Source organism: Artemia sp. Qi Xiang Cuo, chromosome 1 (assembly GCF_049724085.1).
Source record: "Artemia sp. Qi Xiang Cuo chromosome 1, ASM4972408v1, whole genome shotgun sequence".
Classification (NCBI taxonomy): Eukaryota; Metazoa; Arthropoda; class Branchiopoda; order Anostraca; family Artemiidae; genus Artemia; species Artemia sp. Qi Xiang Cuo.
The window spans coordinates 53,860,912-53,879,125 of record NC_142794.1 but is presented as its reverse complement, the minus strand read 5'-3'; the positions used below and the strand labels follow the sequence as shown (position 1 = coordinate 53,879,125).

General features: G+C 37.0%; 1 protein-coding gene across 5 annotated transcripts in view; it reads right to left on the bottom strand.

Annotated features, from left to right (window-relative positions):
* The window catches only part of LOC148956480 (deoxynucleoside kinase-like), a 45,553-nt gene that overhangs the window by 8,365 nt on the left and 18,974 nt on the right, over window positions 1–18,214 (bottom strand). For all 5 annotated transcript variants that reach the window (XM_089095510.1, XM_089095501.1, XM_089095493.1 and 2 more), the window contains exons 2-4: window positions 13,672–13,776; window positions 13,167–13,345; window positions 4,452–4,570 (exon numbers count right to left, since the gene is read on the bottom strand). In XM_089095510.1, the coding sequence (XP_088951636.1) occupies window positions 4,452–4,570; window positions 13,167–13,345; window positions 13,672–13,773 (400 nt within the window). In that variant the 5' untranslated portion in view covers window positions 13,774–13,776. The remainder of the gene's footprint in view (window positions 1–4,451; window positions 4,571–13,166; window positions 13,346–13,671; window positions 13,777–18,214) is intronic.

Below are 18,214 nucleotides of genomic sequence, written 5' to 3'. Positions count from 1 at the left end.
AGTGCTATATGGCACTTTTGGATGGTAAAATTGATAAACAGCACGTAGATATGAGTAAAAGGTATAAAATAAGCCTTCCCGGGATATACTCTAAAAATGAATACACCAAATTTGCAAAAATTGTGGATTATCTGAAAAGTAATAAAAAGAAGGGACAAACCATGATTGAAAAGAATCCAAGCTGGAATCGAACGCATGATAATCTAATTTGAAGTCCAGCGCTGTACTAACAGATTCACGCCTCTAATAATGTACTTCAGAGCTTTTCCACTTATGAAGTGGCACCAAAGATGTTATTTTCAGTGCCAAATCACAATTACGATTGTTAAAATTGATAAAAAAAAAAGCACGTAGATATGAACATAGCTTCAAACATGACATTAAGCATAACTTTTATAAGTTCTGCTAGCCCAATAGCCCAAGCTTTTCCATTTGAGACATTGCAACAAAAGTGCCATTTTTAGTGCCATTAGAACTTGCAGATGGCTGATTTAATAGGAAGAACGTAGATATGACCAATATCTTTTATATGAGCTAAAAAAAAAAATCTGTCTACGATGTTCTGGTAGCCCAGAAATGGCACGAAAAATTCCATTTTAGTTGCCACATGGCACTAGCAGATGGCGGAATTCTTAAAAAGCTTGTAGATATTAGAAATAGCTTTGAATGAGCCATTAAACATTTCTCAGGCCTGGAGGAAAAAAACAAACAAAAAAAGGGAGACAGATCAGTGCTACCGATGCAAAAGGTAGCACTATAACTGTAATTTTCCTTGTTTTTGAAGGAGGGAGCTGATTCCAATGGTACACTTTTCATTTTGACCTGAAGTAATTTTCGAGGGGTTTCAGGCTTTTTTTCATAATCACCATAAATTTCTTTTCGCCATAAACTTTTACTTTTAAGACGAACAAAAAAAAACAATTACTATTCCTGAATCAGTGTCGCATGGCAATTTTTTTCACAAGGTAGTTTTTTTCAAAACGCGTTTTTTTTTTAAATTTTGGTTACTATGGGTTTACTAGATTGCAGCTACCGCTGCAATCATGATCTAAAGACATTGTATGCATCCAGGTGTTCAGAAGAGCGTATCCGTAATAGCCTAGGAACGGCTAAGGGTATTAAATTGAAATATTCAGGGTTACTTTTACCGCAACTGTTACATCTGCGACTGCGACTAAATTCGACTGTGGCTACTCACGACTCTGTTTGTCACTATTTGCGAGTGCAACTGCAACTATCCTTTGACCGTGACCATAGATACTTGCGACCGCCACAACTTGTGATTGTGACTACTTGTGAGTACTTACTACTACCTAAAACTACGATTACTTGTGACTACGACCTCTTGTGAATACGACTACTTGTAACTGTGACTACTTGCAACTACTTCGATTTCATACGGCAACAACTGTGACTGCGACTATTTGTGACGCGGGTTGTTTCTAACTTCTGCAACTAGTTGTTACTACGATTACTTACGATTATGACTACTTGGGACTGCGACTGCTTGTAACTGTGACAGTGGTCACTTGCACCTACAATTATGACTAATATCGACTAAGATTGCTTGTGATTGCAACTAATAGCGAGTGCAACTACAACTATTTGTGACTACGACTACTTTTGACTGTGACTGCTTACGACTGTGAGTACTTGCGACCGCGAATACTATCGGCTCTAACTACTTGTGACTGCAACTATTTGTGCCGACGATTACTTAAGACTGTGATTACTTGTGACTGCAAATAACTGCAACTGCGACTACATGTGACAGTGACTGACCTAAATTTTGAATGCGTCTGTAATGCTTTCGTCTATAATGCTTTCCCTGCGACTACTTATTATGACTTTGACTACTTTCGACTGCTAACCCTACTAGTCTGCTCTTGACTGTGGTTGCTACTGCTACTTCTGCTGCTACTGCTGTTACTACTACTACTAGTACTACTACTACTATTACTATTACTACTACTACTGCTACTACTACTACTACTGCTACTACTACTCTACTACCACTACTAAAACTACTAGTACTGCTACTACTACTACTACCACTACTACTACTACTACCACCACTACTACTTCTACTACTACTACTACTACTATTAATACTACCACCGATACTATTATTTTTTATTACAGGCCTCACGGCTCCATCACAGATGATGATTTGCCTCTAGTCCTGGTAGTTACCTCATTTTCTAACACTGAGGTACTTGTTATACCTTCTATGCTTTAAAAAATGAGTGCATCACATTTGCAAAAATAGTGGATTATCTGAACAGTAATCATAAGAAGGGACAAACCATGGATGAAAAAATAATATCCAGGCTGGAATCGAACGCAAGATAATTTATTTTGAAGTCCAGCGCTGTACTAACAGAACCACGCCTCTAATAATGTAATTTAATATATTGATATTTGTAGGAGTTTAATTGCGTAGCTTGTTAAGAGGGCCTGGAGGAAGAATTTGCGAGAGATGTTATTGCAAACCTCCAGTTTTGGGCCATAATTATTATAATGATGCCGTTTTAAGCTTCTAAGATTTTCCACTAAAGAAGTGGCACCAAAAGTGTTGTGTTAAGTGCTATATCTCACTTACGAATGGTTAAATGAAAAAAAAAGTACTTAGCCATGAGCAAAAATTTGCAAATGAGCCATTAAACATCACTCTAAAAGGTTCTTGTAGCCCACTAGCCCCAGCTTTTACACTTGAGACTTGGCACCAAAAGTGCCGTTTTTAGTGCCATTTGAAACTTGCACATGGTGGTATTTATAGGAAGAACGGAGATACAAGCAATAATTATTATATGAGCTATCAAAAACCTATCTAAGATGTTCTGGTAGCCCGCTAGCCCCACCCCTCAAGAACGGCATAAAAAGTGCCTTTTTTCGTGCCATATGGCACTTACAGACGACATAATTTATATAAACCAAGAACATATGAGAAATAGCTTTTGAATGAGTTCTTACGCATCTCACTATGATGCTCTGGTAACTCGCTAGGCCGGGAAAAAAGAAGAAAAAAAGACCATATTAACATTTTTTAAGTTTTAGTTACTATAGGCTGTGGCTCCCTCTTCACTATAGGTTTCAGCTAATGTTTCAACGATAACAAAGAGTTCATTGCAAATTCTCCCCAGAAACTAGTTAACATTGAAATCTGTGGAATCCCATAGATAGTAGAATTTATGAAAAACCTAGTAAATATAAGCAATAGCTTTTAATAGAGCCATTAAACATTTATCTAAGATGTTGTGGTAGCCTGCTAATGTCTCAGTAGCTTACTGATGAGTACACGATTTATGAAAATTACTAAGGGAGATTGAAAGGGGAGTGTACGGGAGGGGTTTTTGTAAACCTCCAGTTAAGGGTTCTGGAACATATTACAATAGTACCTGTTTTGTACTTCAAAGCTTTTCCACTAAAGAAGTGGCACAAAAATTTTGTTTTCATTTACACATGTATAAAACACGTGTATATGAGAAATAGCTTTCAAATGAACCATTAAACATCACTCTTATAAGTTCTGCTAGCCCAATAGCCCCAGCTTTTCCACTTGAGACACAGCACCAAAAGTGCCATTTGGAACTTGCTGATGGTGGAATTTACATGAAGGACGTAGATATGAGCAATGTCTTTTATATGAGCTATAAAAGATCCTTCTAAGATTTTCTAGTAGCTTGCTTGTGTCACCCCTTGAGAAATGACACGAAAAGCCATTTTAGTGCCATATGGCACTTTCAGATGGCGGAATTTATAAAAACACGTAGATATGAGATATAGCTTTTAAATAAGCCATTAAGCATCTCTGTATAATGTTCTGGTAGCCCTCTAAAGCTATTGAAAAAAAAACAGAAAAAAAAACAGAAAAAAAAAACGGGAGACAGATCAGTGCTACCGATGCAAAAAGTGATTTTCCTTGTTGTTCAACGTGGGGGACTCTAATTTCACTATGTGAGGTTTTCGACTATGCTGATTCCAGTAGCACACTTTTCATTTAGATCTGACGCCATTTTCCTTTTAGAAAAAGTTTATTTAGTTTTTTTATTAAAAGTTTATTTAGTTTTTTTTTTATTAGTTTATTTATTACCATTCCTGAGTCAGTGTCAGATGGTAATTTTTTTCACTAGGCATTAAAATTTTTTTTTTTTTTAATTTTGGTTACCATGGGTTGTGGTTCGCTCTTTACTAGGTTGCAGCTATCGCTGCAACCATGATCGTCCAAAGAAAATAGTTATCGACTGGACAAATAATATACATATGGACAAATCATTTTTCAGTTGTATATTTTTCGGACTTGCAAAGCTTATTTACATTCTAATGGTTCCAAAATAGTTCTGCATAAATTTCCGCATTTCTGGATTGATTAGCTCAACCTATTTTTACTGTCTTTTGTGGTAACTGCATAGATCAGTTTAACCAGTATCTGTAATTAAGAAAATACACACCAATTAAATCAAGCTTTATATTCATATGGTCTTCCATCCACTCATACCAGGTAGAAAGTAAGTTATATTCTACATCTCCAATAGCCTTGTTCTTGTGTGAATTTTCTACAAAACAATACCTAAAAGTAAAAATAAAAGCTTAAGAATCTTATAACTATATACAAAGAAGACACCGGAGTTTCTTCATATGTGCATGCCCTGAGACCTGAGGGAGACACGAGGAGGGATCCGACGGCTTTTAGGGACGTTTGATTCAGCACAGTTTGAGCCTTTTAATTCCGAACGACCAGACTTTCACTAGTTTTCTAAGTAGAAAAGGTTTAAGGTAGATTTTCAGCGACGATTTAACAGCTACCTCCTACTATTAAAACACTATATTTCTTCAACATTGCCTAGAAACCCTCTCACTTTCATATAATATCCAGACATCACATTAAAATCAATAAATTTTGGATGCGAGAGCCTAAATTCACAATTTTTCGAGGTATCAACCTAGATATACAATCATTTCTCTTCCTTAAGATTCTTACTGAGTGTAACCTAAGTAAAGAACCAAAAGGGCTCTATACATTATTTTTCACCAATGCACTTCGTATGGAAGGAGTTAATGTAGAAACCTCTGAGGAGGGATCCTTCGATTGGAAATTAAAAGTTATAACGTTCTTATTAAGAGTCCAAATTAATTAAAAAGCAAACAACCCCCTCCCTCCCACGCCTTTTTTCTCAGATTAAAACTGATACAAAATTTTAAGATAGCCATTTCACTCAGCATCGCTAAAAGGTCCGATAACTATACACGTTTGAACCTAGGTCTCCAAAAAGGCTATGGGTAATAAGGTGAAGCTTTCAAGGTATGACGAACTGAATCAAAGCACAATATGCACATAGAGGTTGTCAAAAGGGCGTGTCTCTGGAACAGCTTATGGTATTAAGTTACAACTTTCAGGGCATCATGACAGGAATGTTCAATTGACAAAAAGGCAATGTGTGTACGCTATAACTCCTAAGCTAAGGCTAAGGGTATTTAGGTGAAAAATTGAGGTAAAGTTGAGGCAGAAATTAAACTAAATCCAAACTCACTATGAGAATGCAGGTTGTCAAAAGGGGATCACCAATATCTTAGGAATGGCTAAGAGTATTAAGTTGAAACTTACAGAGAGGGGGATGTTGAACCAGCCAAAAGAAACTATGTGCATACTACTGCTGCAACTACTACAAAGGCTAAGGGTATTAAGGCAAAATTTCAGGGAATTTCGACACTCGACACTGCAGTCGCTAATAACATTTGACAGGCAACCCTTACGTTTGTCTTCATCTCCTTGTTGCACGATTAATTTTAACAAATTTATAGGTTTCTTTAAGGAAATATGTTGGTTTTAGATTATTTTTTCATATCTTGGAGTTCGTAGATCGACTGAATGGGATATAAGTTATCACAATATTTGCTGATCCTTAAAATCTTAATTGATTTTTGATTTCTTAAAGTTAGAAAAGTGACCTTTAAAAGAATTTTTTCAGTAAAGTACAAATTATATTGTGGCTTTTAGAAAGTTTGGGGTTTAGAACCCTACTCTTATTAATTTCTGCTCGTTTTGAGTTTGACTTTTATTTATTTTAATTTCTGTTTGTTTTGGGTTTCATTTATTTATTGACACTGATTTGTGGTAGTTGTATTCTTGGTAGATTATTTGATTCTATTTTTGTTCATCTTGGTTTTATGGAGTTCTTTACTTTCTTAAAAAAATTTATTTTGTTGAAAAGTATTTTTAATTAATTTATGTTCGTTTTACATTGACATAGTCTTTTTCAGGGAGAAAGACTGAGCCTCTTCTAAAGTTAAACATCCCTCCCTTCCATAAAAACCTTAAATACCCCCTGGGCATAGATTACAACCCATGCCCATAATCCCTGGGGATTGTTTCAACGCTAAAGGCCTTGTTATATGATATTTAGACCATTTTGAATCGAAAAGCTATCTCAAAATTTCTATTAGATGCGTTTCGAGACAATACGACGTGTGTGTGTGTGGGTGTGGGGGGGGGGGGGGTAGCTGCCCTCAGATTACTTTGACTCTGAAAAAGAACACTAGAACACTAGAACGATTACCAACCCAATGAGCCCCCTCCCAAGTTTATATGACCAAACTTTCTATAAAAACCTTATATGTCCCCAGGGAATAACTTACAACCCTTACCCTGAGGGCTAGAGGTTTTGTTATTCTGAAAGACAAAATAACGAGACCGTTGTGATGCACTGAAAAAAATTAATATATATAAGTATGGACTGAAAGCTTCTGGGAAAGCGATGGGCGTGGGGGGGGAGATATTTTTCCTTTGATCAGTTTCCACTAATGACAATGACACTAGTCTTCTCAATTTCCAATCAAATGAGCCCTTTCTGAAGCTTCTATGACAAACATTTCTATAAAAACCTTATATGCCCCAGGGCATAACTTACGATCCTTGTCCTGAGGGCTATAGGGGGAGGATTGTCATCCTAAAAAACAAAATTTCCAGACATTTCCACTACATTGAACAAAATGGCCATATCAAAATTATGATCGGAAATGTTTAGGGAAATGATGGGCGGGGGGGGGGAGGTTCCCCCTCCAAATACTTTCGACTATTAAAAAGAGAAACAGCCCTTTCAATTTCCAGTCGAGTCAGCTCTTTTTGAATTTTTTACGACAACGTTTTTTATAAAAACATTATATGCTCCCAGGGCATAACTTACAACCTTAGCCCTGAGGGTTGTGGGGGGGGGGTTGTCATCCTCAAAGACCTAATTTCAAGAACTTTCAACAAAATGGCTATCTCAAAATTTTGATTGGATGCGTTGGGGGAAATGGTGGGCGTGAGAGGGGGGTGAGTTACCAACCAATCAGTTTCGACTATTAAAAAGGGCACTAGCCCTCTCAACTTCCCATTGAATGAGCCCCCTTTGAAGTTTCTACGACAACGCAATCTATAAAAACCTTATATGCCCCCAGGGCATAACTTACAACCCTTGCCCTGAGGGCTCTGAGGGGGTTATCATCCTCAAATACGTAATTTCTAGAACTTTCAATCACGTCCAACAAAATGGCTATCTCAAAATTTGGATTGAATGGGCTTGGGAAAATGGTGGGCCCGAGAGGGGAGTTAGTTACCCTCCATTCACTTTCAACTATTAAAAAGGCGCTAGCCTTTTCAATTTCCATTAAAATTAGTCATTTTTGAAGTTTCTACAACATCGCTTTCAATAAAAACCTTATATGCCCCCAAGACATAACTTACAACCCTTGCCTTGAGGGCCGTGGGGGGATTGTCATACTCAAAAGACATAATTTCCAGAGCTTTCAACTACGTTAAAAAAATGGCTGTTTCAAAATTTTTACTGTATGTGTTTGGGGAAATGGGGAGCGTGAGACGGGGTTAGTTGCCTTCGAATCATTTTCAACTATCAAAAAGGGCACTAGCCCTTCGAATTTCCAACTGAATGAGTCCTTTTTCAAGTTTCTACGATAAAGCTTTAAATAAAAACCTTATATACCCCCAGGGCATAACTTATATCCCTTGCCCTGAAGACTGTGGGAGGAGTGTCCTGCTCAAAGAAATAATTTCTAGAACTTCCAACAGTTTTCAACAAAATGGCTATCTCATAATTTTGATTGGATGTGTTTGTGGAAATGGTGGGCTCGGAAGGGGTGTTAGTTGCCTTCCAATCACTTTCGACTATTAAAAGGGGGACCAGCAATTCCAATTTCCAATCGAATGAGCCCTTTTTGAAGTTTCTACCACAACGCTTTCAATAAAAACCTTATATGCCCCCATGGCATAACTTACAACAATTGTCCTGAGGGCTGGGGGAATATTGTATCCTTAAAAAAAAAATTTCCAGACCTTTCTGATACGCTAAACAAAATGGCTATCTAAAAAATTTTGATTGTAAGTATTTTGGAAAATGATGGCCACGGGGGGGGGGGGGGCATTCGCTCTCTGACCGCTTTCTACTAATTGAAAAGGCACTGGTCCTCTCAATTTCCAATCGAATGAGCCCTTTTTGAAGCTTCTACGACAAAACTTTCTATAAAAAACCTTATATGCCCCAAGAGCATAACTTAGGACCCTTGTCCTGCGGACTATGGGGGAGGGTTTTCATCCTCAGACATAATTTCTAGACCTGTCAACTACGTTGAACAAAGTGGTCATATCAAAATTTTGATCGGAAATGTTTGGGGAAATGATGGGCATGGGGCGGGGGTGATTCTCTCCGATTACTTTAGACTATTAAAAAGGATAATTGCCCTCTCAATTTCCAATGCAATGACCCCTTTTTGGAGTTTTTACGACAAAACTTTCTATAAGAACATTATATCCCCCAGGGCATAACTCACAATCTTAGCCCCGAGGGCTGTGGACTTTAGCCCTGTGTGAGGGTTTTTGTCATCCTCAAAGACCTAATTTCCAAAACTTTCAATTACGTTGAAAAAAATGGCTATCTCAAAATTTTGATTGGATGTGTTAGGGGAAATGGTGGGCGTAAGAAGGGAGTTAGTTGCCCTCCAATCACTTTTGACTATTAAAAACGGCACTAGCCATTTCAATTTCCAATCGAGTGAGCCCTTTTTGAAATTTCTACAGCAACGCTTTCTATAAAAACCTTATATGCCACCAGGACATAACTTACAACCCTTGCCCTGATGACTGTGGAAGGGTTGTGATCCTCAAAGACCTAATTTCCAGAACCTTCAACTACGTTGAACAAAATGGTTATCTCAAAATTTTGATTGGATGTGCTTGGAGAAATGTGGGCGTGAGAGGGGGGTTAATTGCCCTCCAATAGCTTTCGACTATTAAAAAGAGCACTAGCCCTTTCAATTTCCAATCGAATGAGCCCTTTTTCAAGTTTCTAGGACATAGCTTTCAATAAAAACATTATATGCCCCCAGGGCATAACTTACAACCTTAGCCCCGAGGGCTCTGGGTGGAGTGTCATTCTTAAAGACCTAATTTCCAGAACTTTCCACTACGTTGAACGAAATTGCTATCTAAAAATGTTGATTGGATGTGTTTGGGGAAATGGTGGGCGTGAGAGGGGGGTTAGTTACCCTCCAATCACTTTCGAATATTAAAAGGGCACTAGTCCTCTCAATTTCCAATTGAATGAGCCCCTTTTTGCGCCCTGAATTCCTTCGACCAGGGCAAATGATCCCTCTGTCCCCCCCTAAGATGGCCTGTGGTTATTTGTTGTAACAGACTTCCTTTTCTTTCTTGTTGAGACATTCTTGTTGATGAAAACCTATCTTTCAAACGTCACATTGATTTTATTACAATAAAGATATGCAGGAGTCTCAGTATTTTAAGGAAACTTAGACATACTTTCCCTGGATCAATTTTGAAAATACTTTTTCACCCCTTAATCCAATCTTACGTTTTTTACTGTCCAATAGTGTGGATGTCAACCTTCCCTTCACTGTTAAAACCACTTTCTAAGGTTTACAATAAAGCTAGACACCTCATTCAGGAAACTAATCGTTCATTAGTTATCCCATTGCATGATCTTGAGTCACTATACATTCTTTCATGCGCATGCTTTACTTTTTCTCAGCTTCATGGTCACCTCTCCCGCCCCCTAAGTGTTCCGCTATCTTTTACCTCTGATCATAATAATTATAATCTTCGCAATATGACAAATAATGTTCAAGTTCCATTTACTCCTTGCATAAGGTCAGATTTTAATCCTTTAATGGCGTGTCATATTGTTTGGAATAAGTTGCCTGAATCGGCTCGAAGGTGCCACTCATTTGGTTCGTTAAAAAAAAAAAAAAATTAAATTCTTTGGCTTCGTAGAAGTTATTTTTTTTTTTTATTATTATTATTTTTTTTTAGTCTATTTAATCTATTTAATTAATTTAGTATATTTATTCTATTTTTTCCTATAGTTGTATTTTATCTATATTTTCTTTTCTTCTTCTTTTGCTCTTATGTCTTTGAGTAAGTGATCATTTTAAATTTTATTTTGTTTTTAATCTCTGAGTAAGTAACTCATTTGTCTTCTCCCTTCTTTGCATGCAAATGAGCATTTGGGGGAGTAATAGTATGTTCCCTTGTATGTGTATTTAATGAAGAATAAATCTTATCTTATCGTCTTTCTCTTTCCTTTTCTTTTAATAATTTCTTTTGTGGAAAGTTTTCTTTTTTAAATTAATACAATTAAAGACATAAAGATAGAGGAAGACGCTCAGAAAAAAGATTTACAAACCTCAGCCAATACATAACTGGAAGACACAAGGGACCTGAAAGTATGATAACGAGATATCTAAAGGGCATAACGTAACAAAAACTGACCCTCTCCTAAAAGAGTCATAGTGTACAATTTTTTCTAAAAACGTCAAATAATTGTTGTGATAAGCCTATAAATGCTTTGAAATCTACCTTTTATTGCAATGAGACAGTGCAATCAGGACACTTTTGAGGTTTTCATTGACCTTTTTTGTCAATTTGTGATATTTCTTTTAAAAAAATTTAACAAATAGCCTAATGCTGTTCCTTCTATTCATCCAAGGGTAAAACCTCCCTGAAAGAAGGTTTCAGTCATCCTAGTAAAATACTGCCAAAACTATTCAAACAAATCGAATTGCTCACCTCGAAAGGGAAAAAGTACACAGGGCCTTTTCTACAATTTCCCAAATCACTCCCTTCTTTCTGCTAAATTTTGTTTCAGTTTGTCTTTTTATTCTTTGAGATCCCGTCCCAATTCAACCATTTCCTTGGGATAGGTACACATGCTTTTCAGTGGAGCAATTTTAATGGAGGTACGACAAAATGCTCAAAGGCGAAAGTATTAAGAATGTGAATTGTGACATTTTGTAGTACAGTCCTTTTGCCAATGCATCAAATTTGGCATGTTGTTTGAATTTTGATGCTAAGCATGAGCAAGCATATTACAGGAAGTTGTAAAAGTTGTGTTTTCTCAAAGAAGGGTAAACAAACACACCAAAACTTTCAAGCAACAAATTTCAACACGAATCCTGGTCTCCTTGGCTTTCAAATGAAACATACAAGAGTTTATAAGTTTTATCATCCAATAGTACACTCGTGTTAGAATCCTAGATTTCGGAATTAAACAGGAAAAATGTCTCCAAGTATGCAAAAATTTTGAGTAAATTATAGCCACCACGGTCCCCTAATGACTCTGCTGTCGACTGATGATAATCGTGATAGCTTTGAAAATATAAATTTTCGCAGTTATTCAGAGCTAAATATCTCAAAACTCAGCAGTAGCAACACACTACCGGACTGACGCAAGGACCTTAGTAATCGAGAAGCGTCGTTAATCCAGCGTGTACTTACTTCAACACCATTGCAAAATTTATATTTTACAAGTAAATTTTACTACGTTGCATCCACTGCTGCAACCATGACCACATTTTTCACTTTCATTACTAATAATCATGATTACTAGTAGGACGGCATTGCAAATAATCATGATTAATAGTAGGATTTCTGACTCGTAATCATAATTTTTGTTCTGGTATATTTAGTTTGCAAAACGAAATAAACATGCTAATGTTGAAATGACTGTAGAAAATTATATAAATAGTCCTAAAAATTATGACATTTTGGGCAGAACTTGTCCAGAAGCTCCCCAATGCCCCAATTCGGTTATGCATGGAATTTTTACGGCCATTTAACTTATTAATTAATTTTGAATGTTTAAAAGGAAAGAGATTAGAAGTTATTTTTGCTATTGATTGTATATTACAAGATTAATTATATACTACTTCTGTTTCTTTGGAACATTTCGCCTGTAGTGACAAAAATATACATAAAAAAATGTCCTATTCATATGTCCTATTCCTATACAATTGTCATTACATATGAAAAAATTGTCCATTGTCATTCTCACGTTTTCAACACTATACTGCAAAATTTTACGCTTTGGAGCTTGTAAAGTTCAGCTGTAAATTCAACACTGACATTAAGCTAATTAACAGGCACACCCAAACTTATTTTATGAATACAGATACTGTACGTACATATATGGATATACATGTATATAACAGAAGGATATATGTGTGGTCTTATTCAATGCTTCAAATGACAAAAATATCTAAAGAACAGTAGAGCCCAGATAGGCTAAATGTTGGGCTTCCAGAACATATTCCTCAACACGTGCCTGACTGAGGCTCTAAAACAGTGCTAATTTGCATAAACATGCCATCAATGAGATAGGAACTGATTCCCCCCTCTTCTCTGGCAGGATTTCCTGGAATCTTCATGAACTGATGACAATGACACCTGGAACTGCAATGAGCAGGAAATGCATTGCAACTACATAAAAAACACGTTAATCCTGCTAGTAGCATCTCTACAGGTTTCAAATATCGTTTCTTCAAATCCTGAAATACAGCGTAGTGGTTTCTGAAGCTTTCTTGTAAGAAGAAGCAAAACCACTGGTGTTGCCAGGACCTTTGGGTCAAGCCCTCTTCCCGAAGCTTTACAGACCTGACCATACATTTTATATAAACTCTTCTATATGCACCTTTTAAATACTGTTTTGGCGAATCTACACCAACCCTCCCACCCAAACCGTAAAAAAATCCTGAATAAAAACCTGCACCCTACATGCATCAAAATATGTTCAAACTTATGGAAAGCCAAAATGAATGTTCGTGAACTGCCATCTAGTCCTTTCAAACTTTTAAAGAAAAAGAAAAGAAAAAAAGTTCACCTGTTATTTTGTAAAGATCTTTCGATCATTTTTACAGGAGTTGTGCTACTCCTAGTGTGGATGTCCAAACGTGTAAGCTGAACCAAGCTTTGGAACGCAAAAGCATATTTCTCCTGGTTTTCATAAAATAATTTAAGCATATTGTGACCACCTACATTGCGCCAAGTTTCAACAGGCTCCTAAAAATAAGCACTAATCACAAATAGGTCATCACAAATACTCACAAATCACAAATACCAACAATTCTTTGGTTTCAACTATATTGTCTCAATTCGATCTTACTAGGCAAAAATCTACTCCAAAATTGATACACCAAAATCCTAAAACTTAAATCTTTGATATGAAAGAAGTTTTATTAGATACGACCCAAATGACTGTCATAAAAGAAAAGACAAAGAGAGAAACAGAAATAAAGCTAAAGAATCTACTGCAAATAACAGAACCAATACCAAATACCAATGCAACATACACATAAAAAAGAGTAATTCTACTTAGTTTTACATACCTGAATAGTTTCAACTACTGAAGAGAACTGTTGGAAGTAATTAAGAAGAGATGATTTCCCACTTCCGACATTGCCTTCAACTGAAACTGTTAAATTCTTCATTTTCTGAAATTTGAACAAAACTGGAATCACTTTCTTTCTCAAATACATCAAAAGAATAAAACATGACTCAAGATACACAATTATGGGGCATTGTTTGATTTACAAAAGGCAAAAGCTTTATACTAGAGCTCTAATAAAATATCCACATCTCATCAGCATAATTAGAGGCATAACTTGTTTGTTTGATATACTTTTGATATAATTGATCGGTTTGTTTGATATAATTGATCGGGAGTGTAGCTCCGGCATTTTTATTGAGGGAAGGGACACAAGGGGTCCACACACGGAGAGTCAAGAGGCATAGGCTACATAATTATTTTTCTCTCCATATTATTGGTGCGGGGGGGTAACCCCCCCCCCCCCACCAAACGACGCCACTGTAATTGACATAAACAACTATTACGATCCTTTGTCTCTTTTTGTGATAAATAAAAAAAAAAGGTTTTCAGCTGAAACTAAGGAGCAACATCATAACTTAAAACGAATATAAATTTTTTACGAATATGAGGTGGTAGCCCCTTCCAAAATACCATGCTTATTACGCTAAAGTTTTTTTTTAGAAGTTTTAAAAAAGCTTGTTATTCTAATTAAACAACTCTTGTGTTTCAGGAGTTGTTCAATTGGACAGGAGTGATTCACGAGTTGCTCAATTGGGACAAGAAGTGAAACTTTAGAGTAAAGAGCAATGAATTCAAAATTTTACGTGTATCTATTTTTGGGTCGTTCTCTAGGCTTTTTTAATTTTAAGAAAAAATATTGTATGAACACAACACTTTTTATAGGTTCCACTGAAATTGGACCCTCGTGCATCTGACCCCAGGTGCAACTGAACCTCCGTGTAACTGAACTCTTGTCATGCTCAGCCCTGTTTAACTGAAGCTTCGTATAACTGAACCCCTGCGCAACTGAACCCTCATGCAACTCAACTCCCGTTTGATAAAGCCGTTGTGCAACTGAACCCTGTAAAACTTAACCCACGTGCATCTCAACTTCCATTCAACCCTCACTCAACTCAATATCCGTGCAACTCAACCTCCATGTAATTCAATCCTTGTGCATAGTAAAAGCTGTTTCTAATCGCAGATCTGCGGCAAAAATTCAAAAACCATCCCTCTTCTCCATTCACACATTAATAAAAACAATTCTAATATTTGACCAAGTACCAGGAAAGAAATCAAAATCTGGCCATTGATATCAGAACTGGACAAAGTCCTACTTGAATGGAGTACTTATTAACTATGTCATGCACAAAAAAAATGCACACAAGCAGCATCCTGAAAGAGAAGTATTTTCATTGCCAGCCAGTGACAAAAATTAGTTGCAATCATGGCTCTGCTGGATTTTTGTCATTAGTCCAAATTAGTTTAGTATGCTCAAATGGGTAATATAAGTTGGAAGATCCAAACAAAGTGAGAACCATATTTGAGCTTCTAGTCAGTACCATTTCAAATTTATTCTTAGGCGTTGGGTTGAGTTCAGTGAAACAAGGCTTAATTTAAATATGGGCGAGTTACATAAGGGTTAAGTCAAAAGAGGGCTCATTTAAATGAGGATCCAGTTGAATGAGGGTTTAGTTAAATCGGGTTGAGTTGTATGGAGGCTCAGTCAAACGAGGGTTCAGTTAAATGGAGTTGAATTGCACATGGGCAGAGTTGCATAGGACCCAGTTAAAACGGCGTTCAGTTGCACGAGGGTTCAGTCAAAAAGGGTTAAGTTACGCGTGGGCTGAGTTGGACAGGGGTCTAATTGCACAAGTGTTCAGTTAAATAGGGTTGAGTTGGATGTAGATCCAGCTAAACAGGGGTTCACTTGCGCGAGGATTCGGTTAAATGGGGTCGAGTTGCATGGAAGCTCAGTTACATGAGTTCAGCTACACACACACCCCTTTTACACACTGTACAACATCATTGCCACACTATCACCACACTTTTTGTGCTCTTTAAATGCATTTGAATGTGATGCGATTCACATGAAAAGTTTTTTTTTTTTTTTAAATAAAGGCTCAAAAGGAAAGTCAGCCATAAGGTGCACATCCTGCCCATGAAACAGCAAAATATTGCCATGCCCCACCAGTGGGGTATGAGCCACATGTTGAGAATCACGGCTCTAGACAATTCCTACCCATTTAAAATTTCCTCCAGACAATTCCTCTTTAACATCTCCACATGTAAAATTGAGTCAGCAAAGAGAAAGTAAGACAAATAAAAATAATTTTGTATAGGAATTCTGGCCAATTCCCCCAGTTTAGAATATTTCCAAGGAAAGTTCACCCCTAGAAACTTCCTTCTCCACAGAAAATTCTCCCTGTTTAAAACCCCCATCAGAAAATTTACCCTCTAATGTCTATATATTTTCAAATAGCAAATACTATATGTAAAAAATGGACAAATTTTACTACTTACAGACCCTTCCCCTGGGGCTGTTGGGGGTCAAGTTATCCCCAAAAGCACAGTTAATGTAATTTTCAACTATGCTGAGCAAAATGGTTATCTCGAAATTTTGATTGGATAACTTTGAGGAAAAAAGCGGGGGGTAGAGAGGATATCCTCTAATCTTTTTGGTAACTTACGAAGGACACTAGATCTTTAATTTTCCTTCAAATGAGCCCTTTTCCAATATTCCAGGACTATTGGTTTGATTCCATCATCTTTGGGAAAAAAAAAATCAAACAAACACACATCCATGCAAAAAATACCAAATTACAAATTTTTGCAGATGGGAGATCGGAACTTCTACAAAAGGGTTATCGGATACACTGAATCTGACGGTGGGATTTTGCTTAAAATTCCTTGAATTTTAGGTTATGTTTTCCTCCTTTTTCGAAAATCAGGCAAATTTTCTCAGGCTTGTAGCTTTTGATGTGTAACAGCAAACTTAATAAATCTTATACATTTGAAACCAGCATAACAAGCTAATTCTTTTGATTTAACTATTGATATCAAAATTCCATTTTTTAGAGTTTTGGTTACTATTGAGCTGCATGGCTATTTACTTACAGTTTAACATAAACTGTTTGATGATGAGTTCCTTCTTTATATATATTTTTTGTGCATAACTATTGGGATTTAAATGTGATCAAAAGTATTAAAATCCTGACAGGTACACATGTCTGATGTAGAGCCATTCCAAGGGGGGGGGGGCAGCAAGGACAGCTGCCCTTAGCACCGTGGCTGGGGGGAAGGCGGTTGGGTGGTTACGTACTTTGACCAAATTTTCCCCTTTGATTCAGCTTTTCTTGCTTATATTTCAGTTGAAAGAGGGTCACTGTAATTAATTTTTCCCCAGGCACCACTAACCCTATACACAGCTCTGGTCTGATGTAGACTGGTCTGGCTTTGAGTTAACCCAGCAATTTAACCCTTTTTTATTTTGCCTGAACCAAGCAAAATGCAAGGGCAATTTACAAGGTGAAATAAACCTTAGTCATGAATGCTTAAATAAAGCAAAACCAACAACTTTGTCAGAAACAAAATAGATGCCCACAAGAGCAGCATGTCCTTTGTTTAGCCTGAAGATCTTTGTCTCTTGTCTGTGTAAGCTTAGTTTGGCCTATGAAATTTGAAGCAATATGTTTTTATTGGGAGGGAGGGCAAGATGAGCCCAGGCTTGTACAAAGCTTCCATTAAAGTATTTTATTACTTTAATAGAGGTCCTACATACTTTTGCCTGTCTGGTTCTAAGCCAGCTTAAGCCCACTGTGTAGACTTGAGAAAAAGTTACTAATCCCTGAACTGCACATGTAGGACCCATGACTTTTCTTGAGGCAATACCAGTATCAATGATTTAATAATGTAAAATTGCGACATGGAGCATTACAACAGCAAAAGATAACAATGCACTGGCATTTTGACTGGCATATTCAGACGTCTTAAACTACACTTGTCAGGATTTTCAAAAGAGCCTATGTCACTGGGCTTAGAAACACAAAATTAGGAGACATAAAATTTATTTATTCAGGTAGAAAGGTGATGGGTCATACAGGTATTCAGTGATGTTTTTATCATCTCGGCTGTTATTCTGTTAGTTCCGGCTGCTCTGCCATTCTTAAGCCTGCAGCCTGACTGTCGAATTCTACATCACAAGGTTCTTCTGTGTTGATTTGGAGGTTCAAAAAGGGGGTTGTAGGGATATCTGGTGGATCCAATGGGCGGGGTCTGTTCAGAATCTTCCCAAAATGCAAGCCCCATATTACGGGTTTTTCTGCTGGGTCTGAGACAATTTTGCCATTTGCATCTTTAACTGGTCCGTTTACGATTCGGCATTTCCCCACAATTTCATTGGTAATCTTATATACGGCTCTGGAGTCACCAAGTTTCACCGCTTCCTCCGCCATGGCAGCTTTTTTTATCCAAAAATTTGCATTTATCCTGCCTTGCGCTCCTTTTGACTTGTTTATCTAGGTCTTTGTACATTTGGTTCTTCAGAACAGTGTCACTGTTTT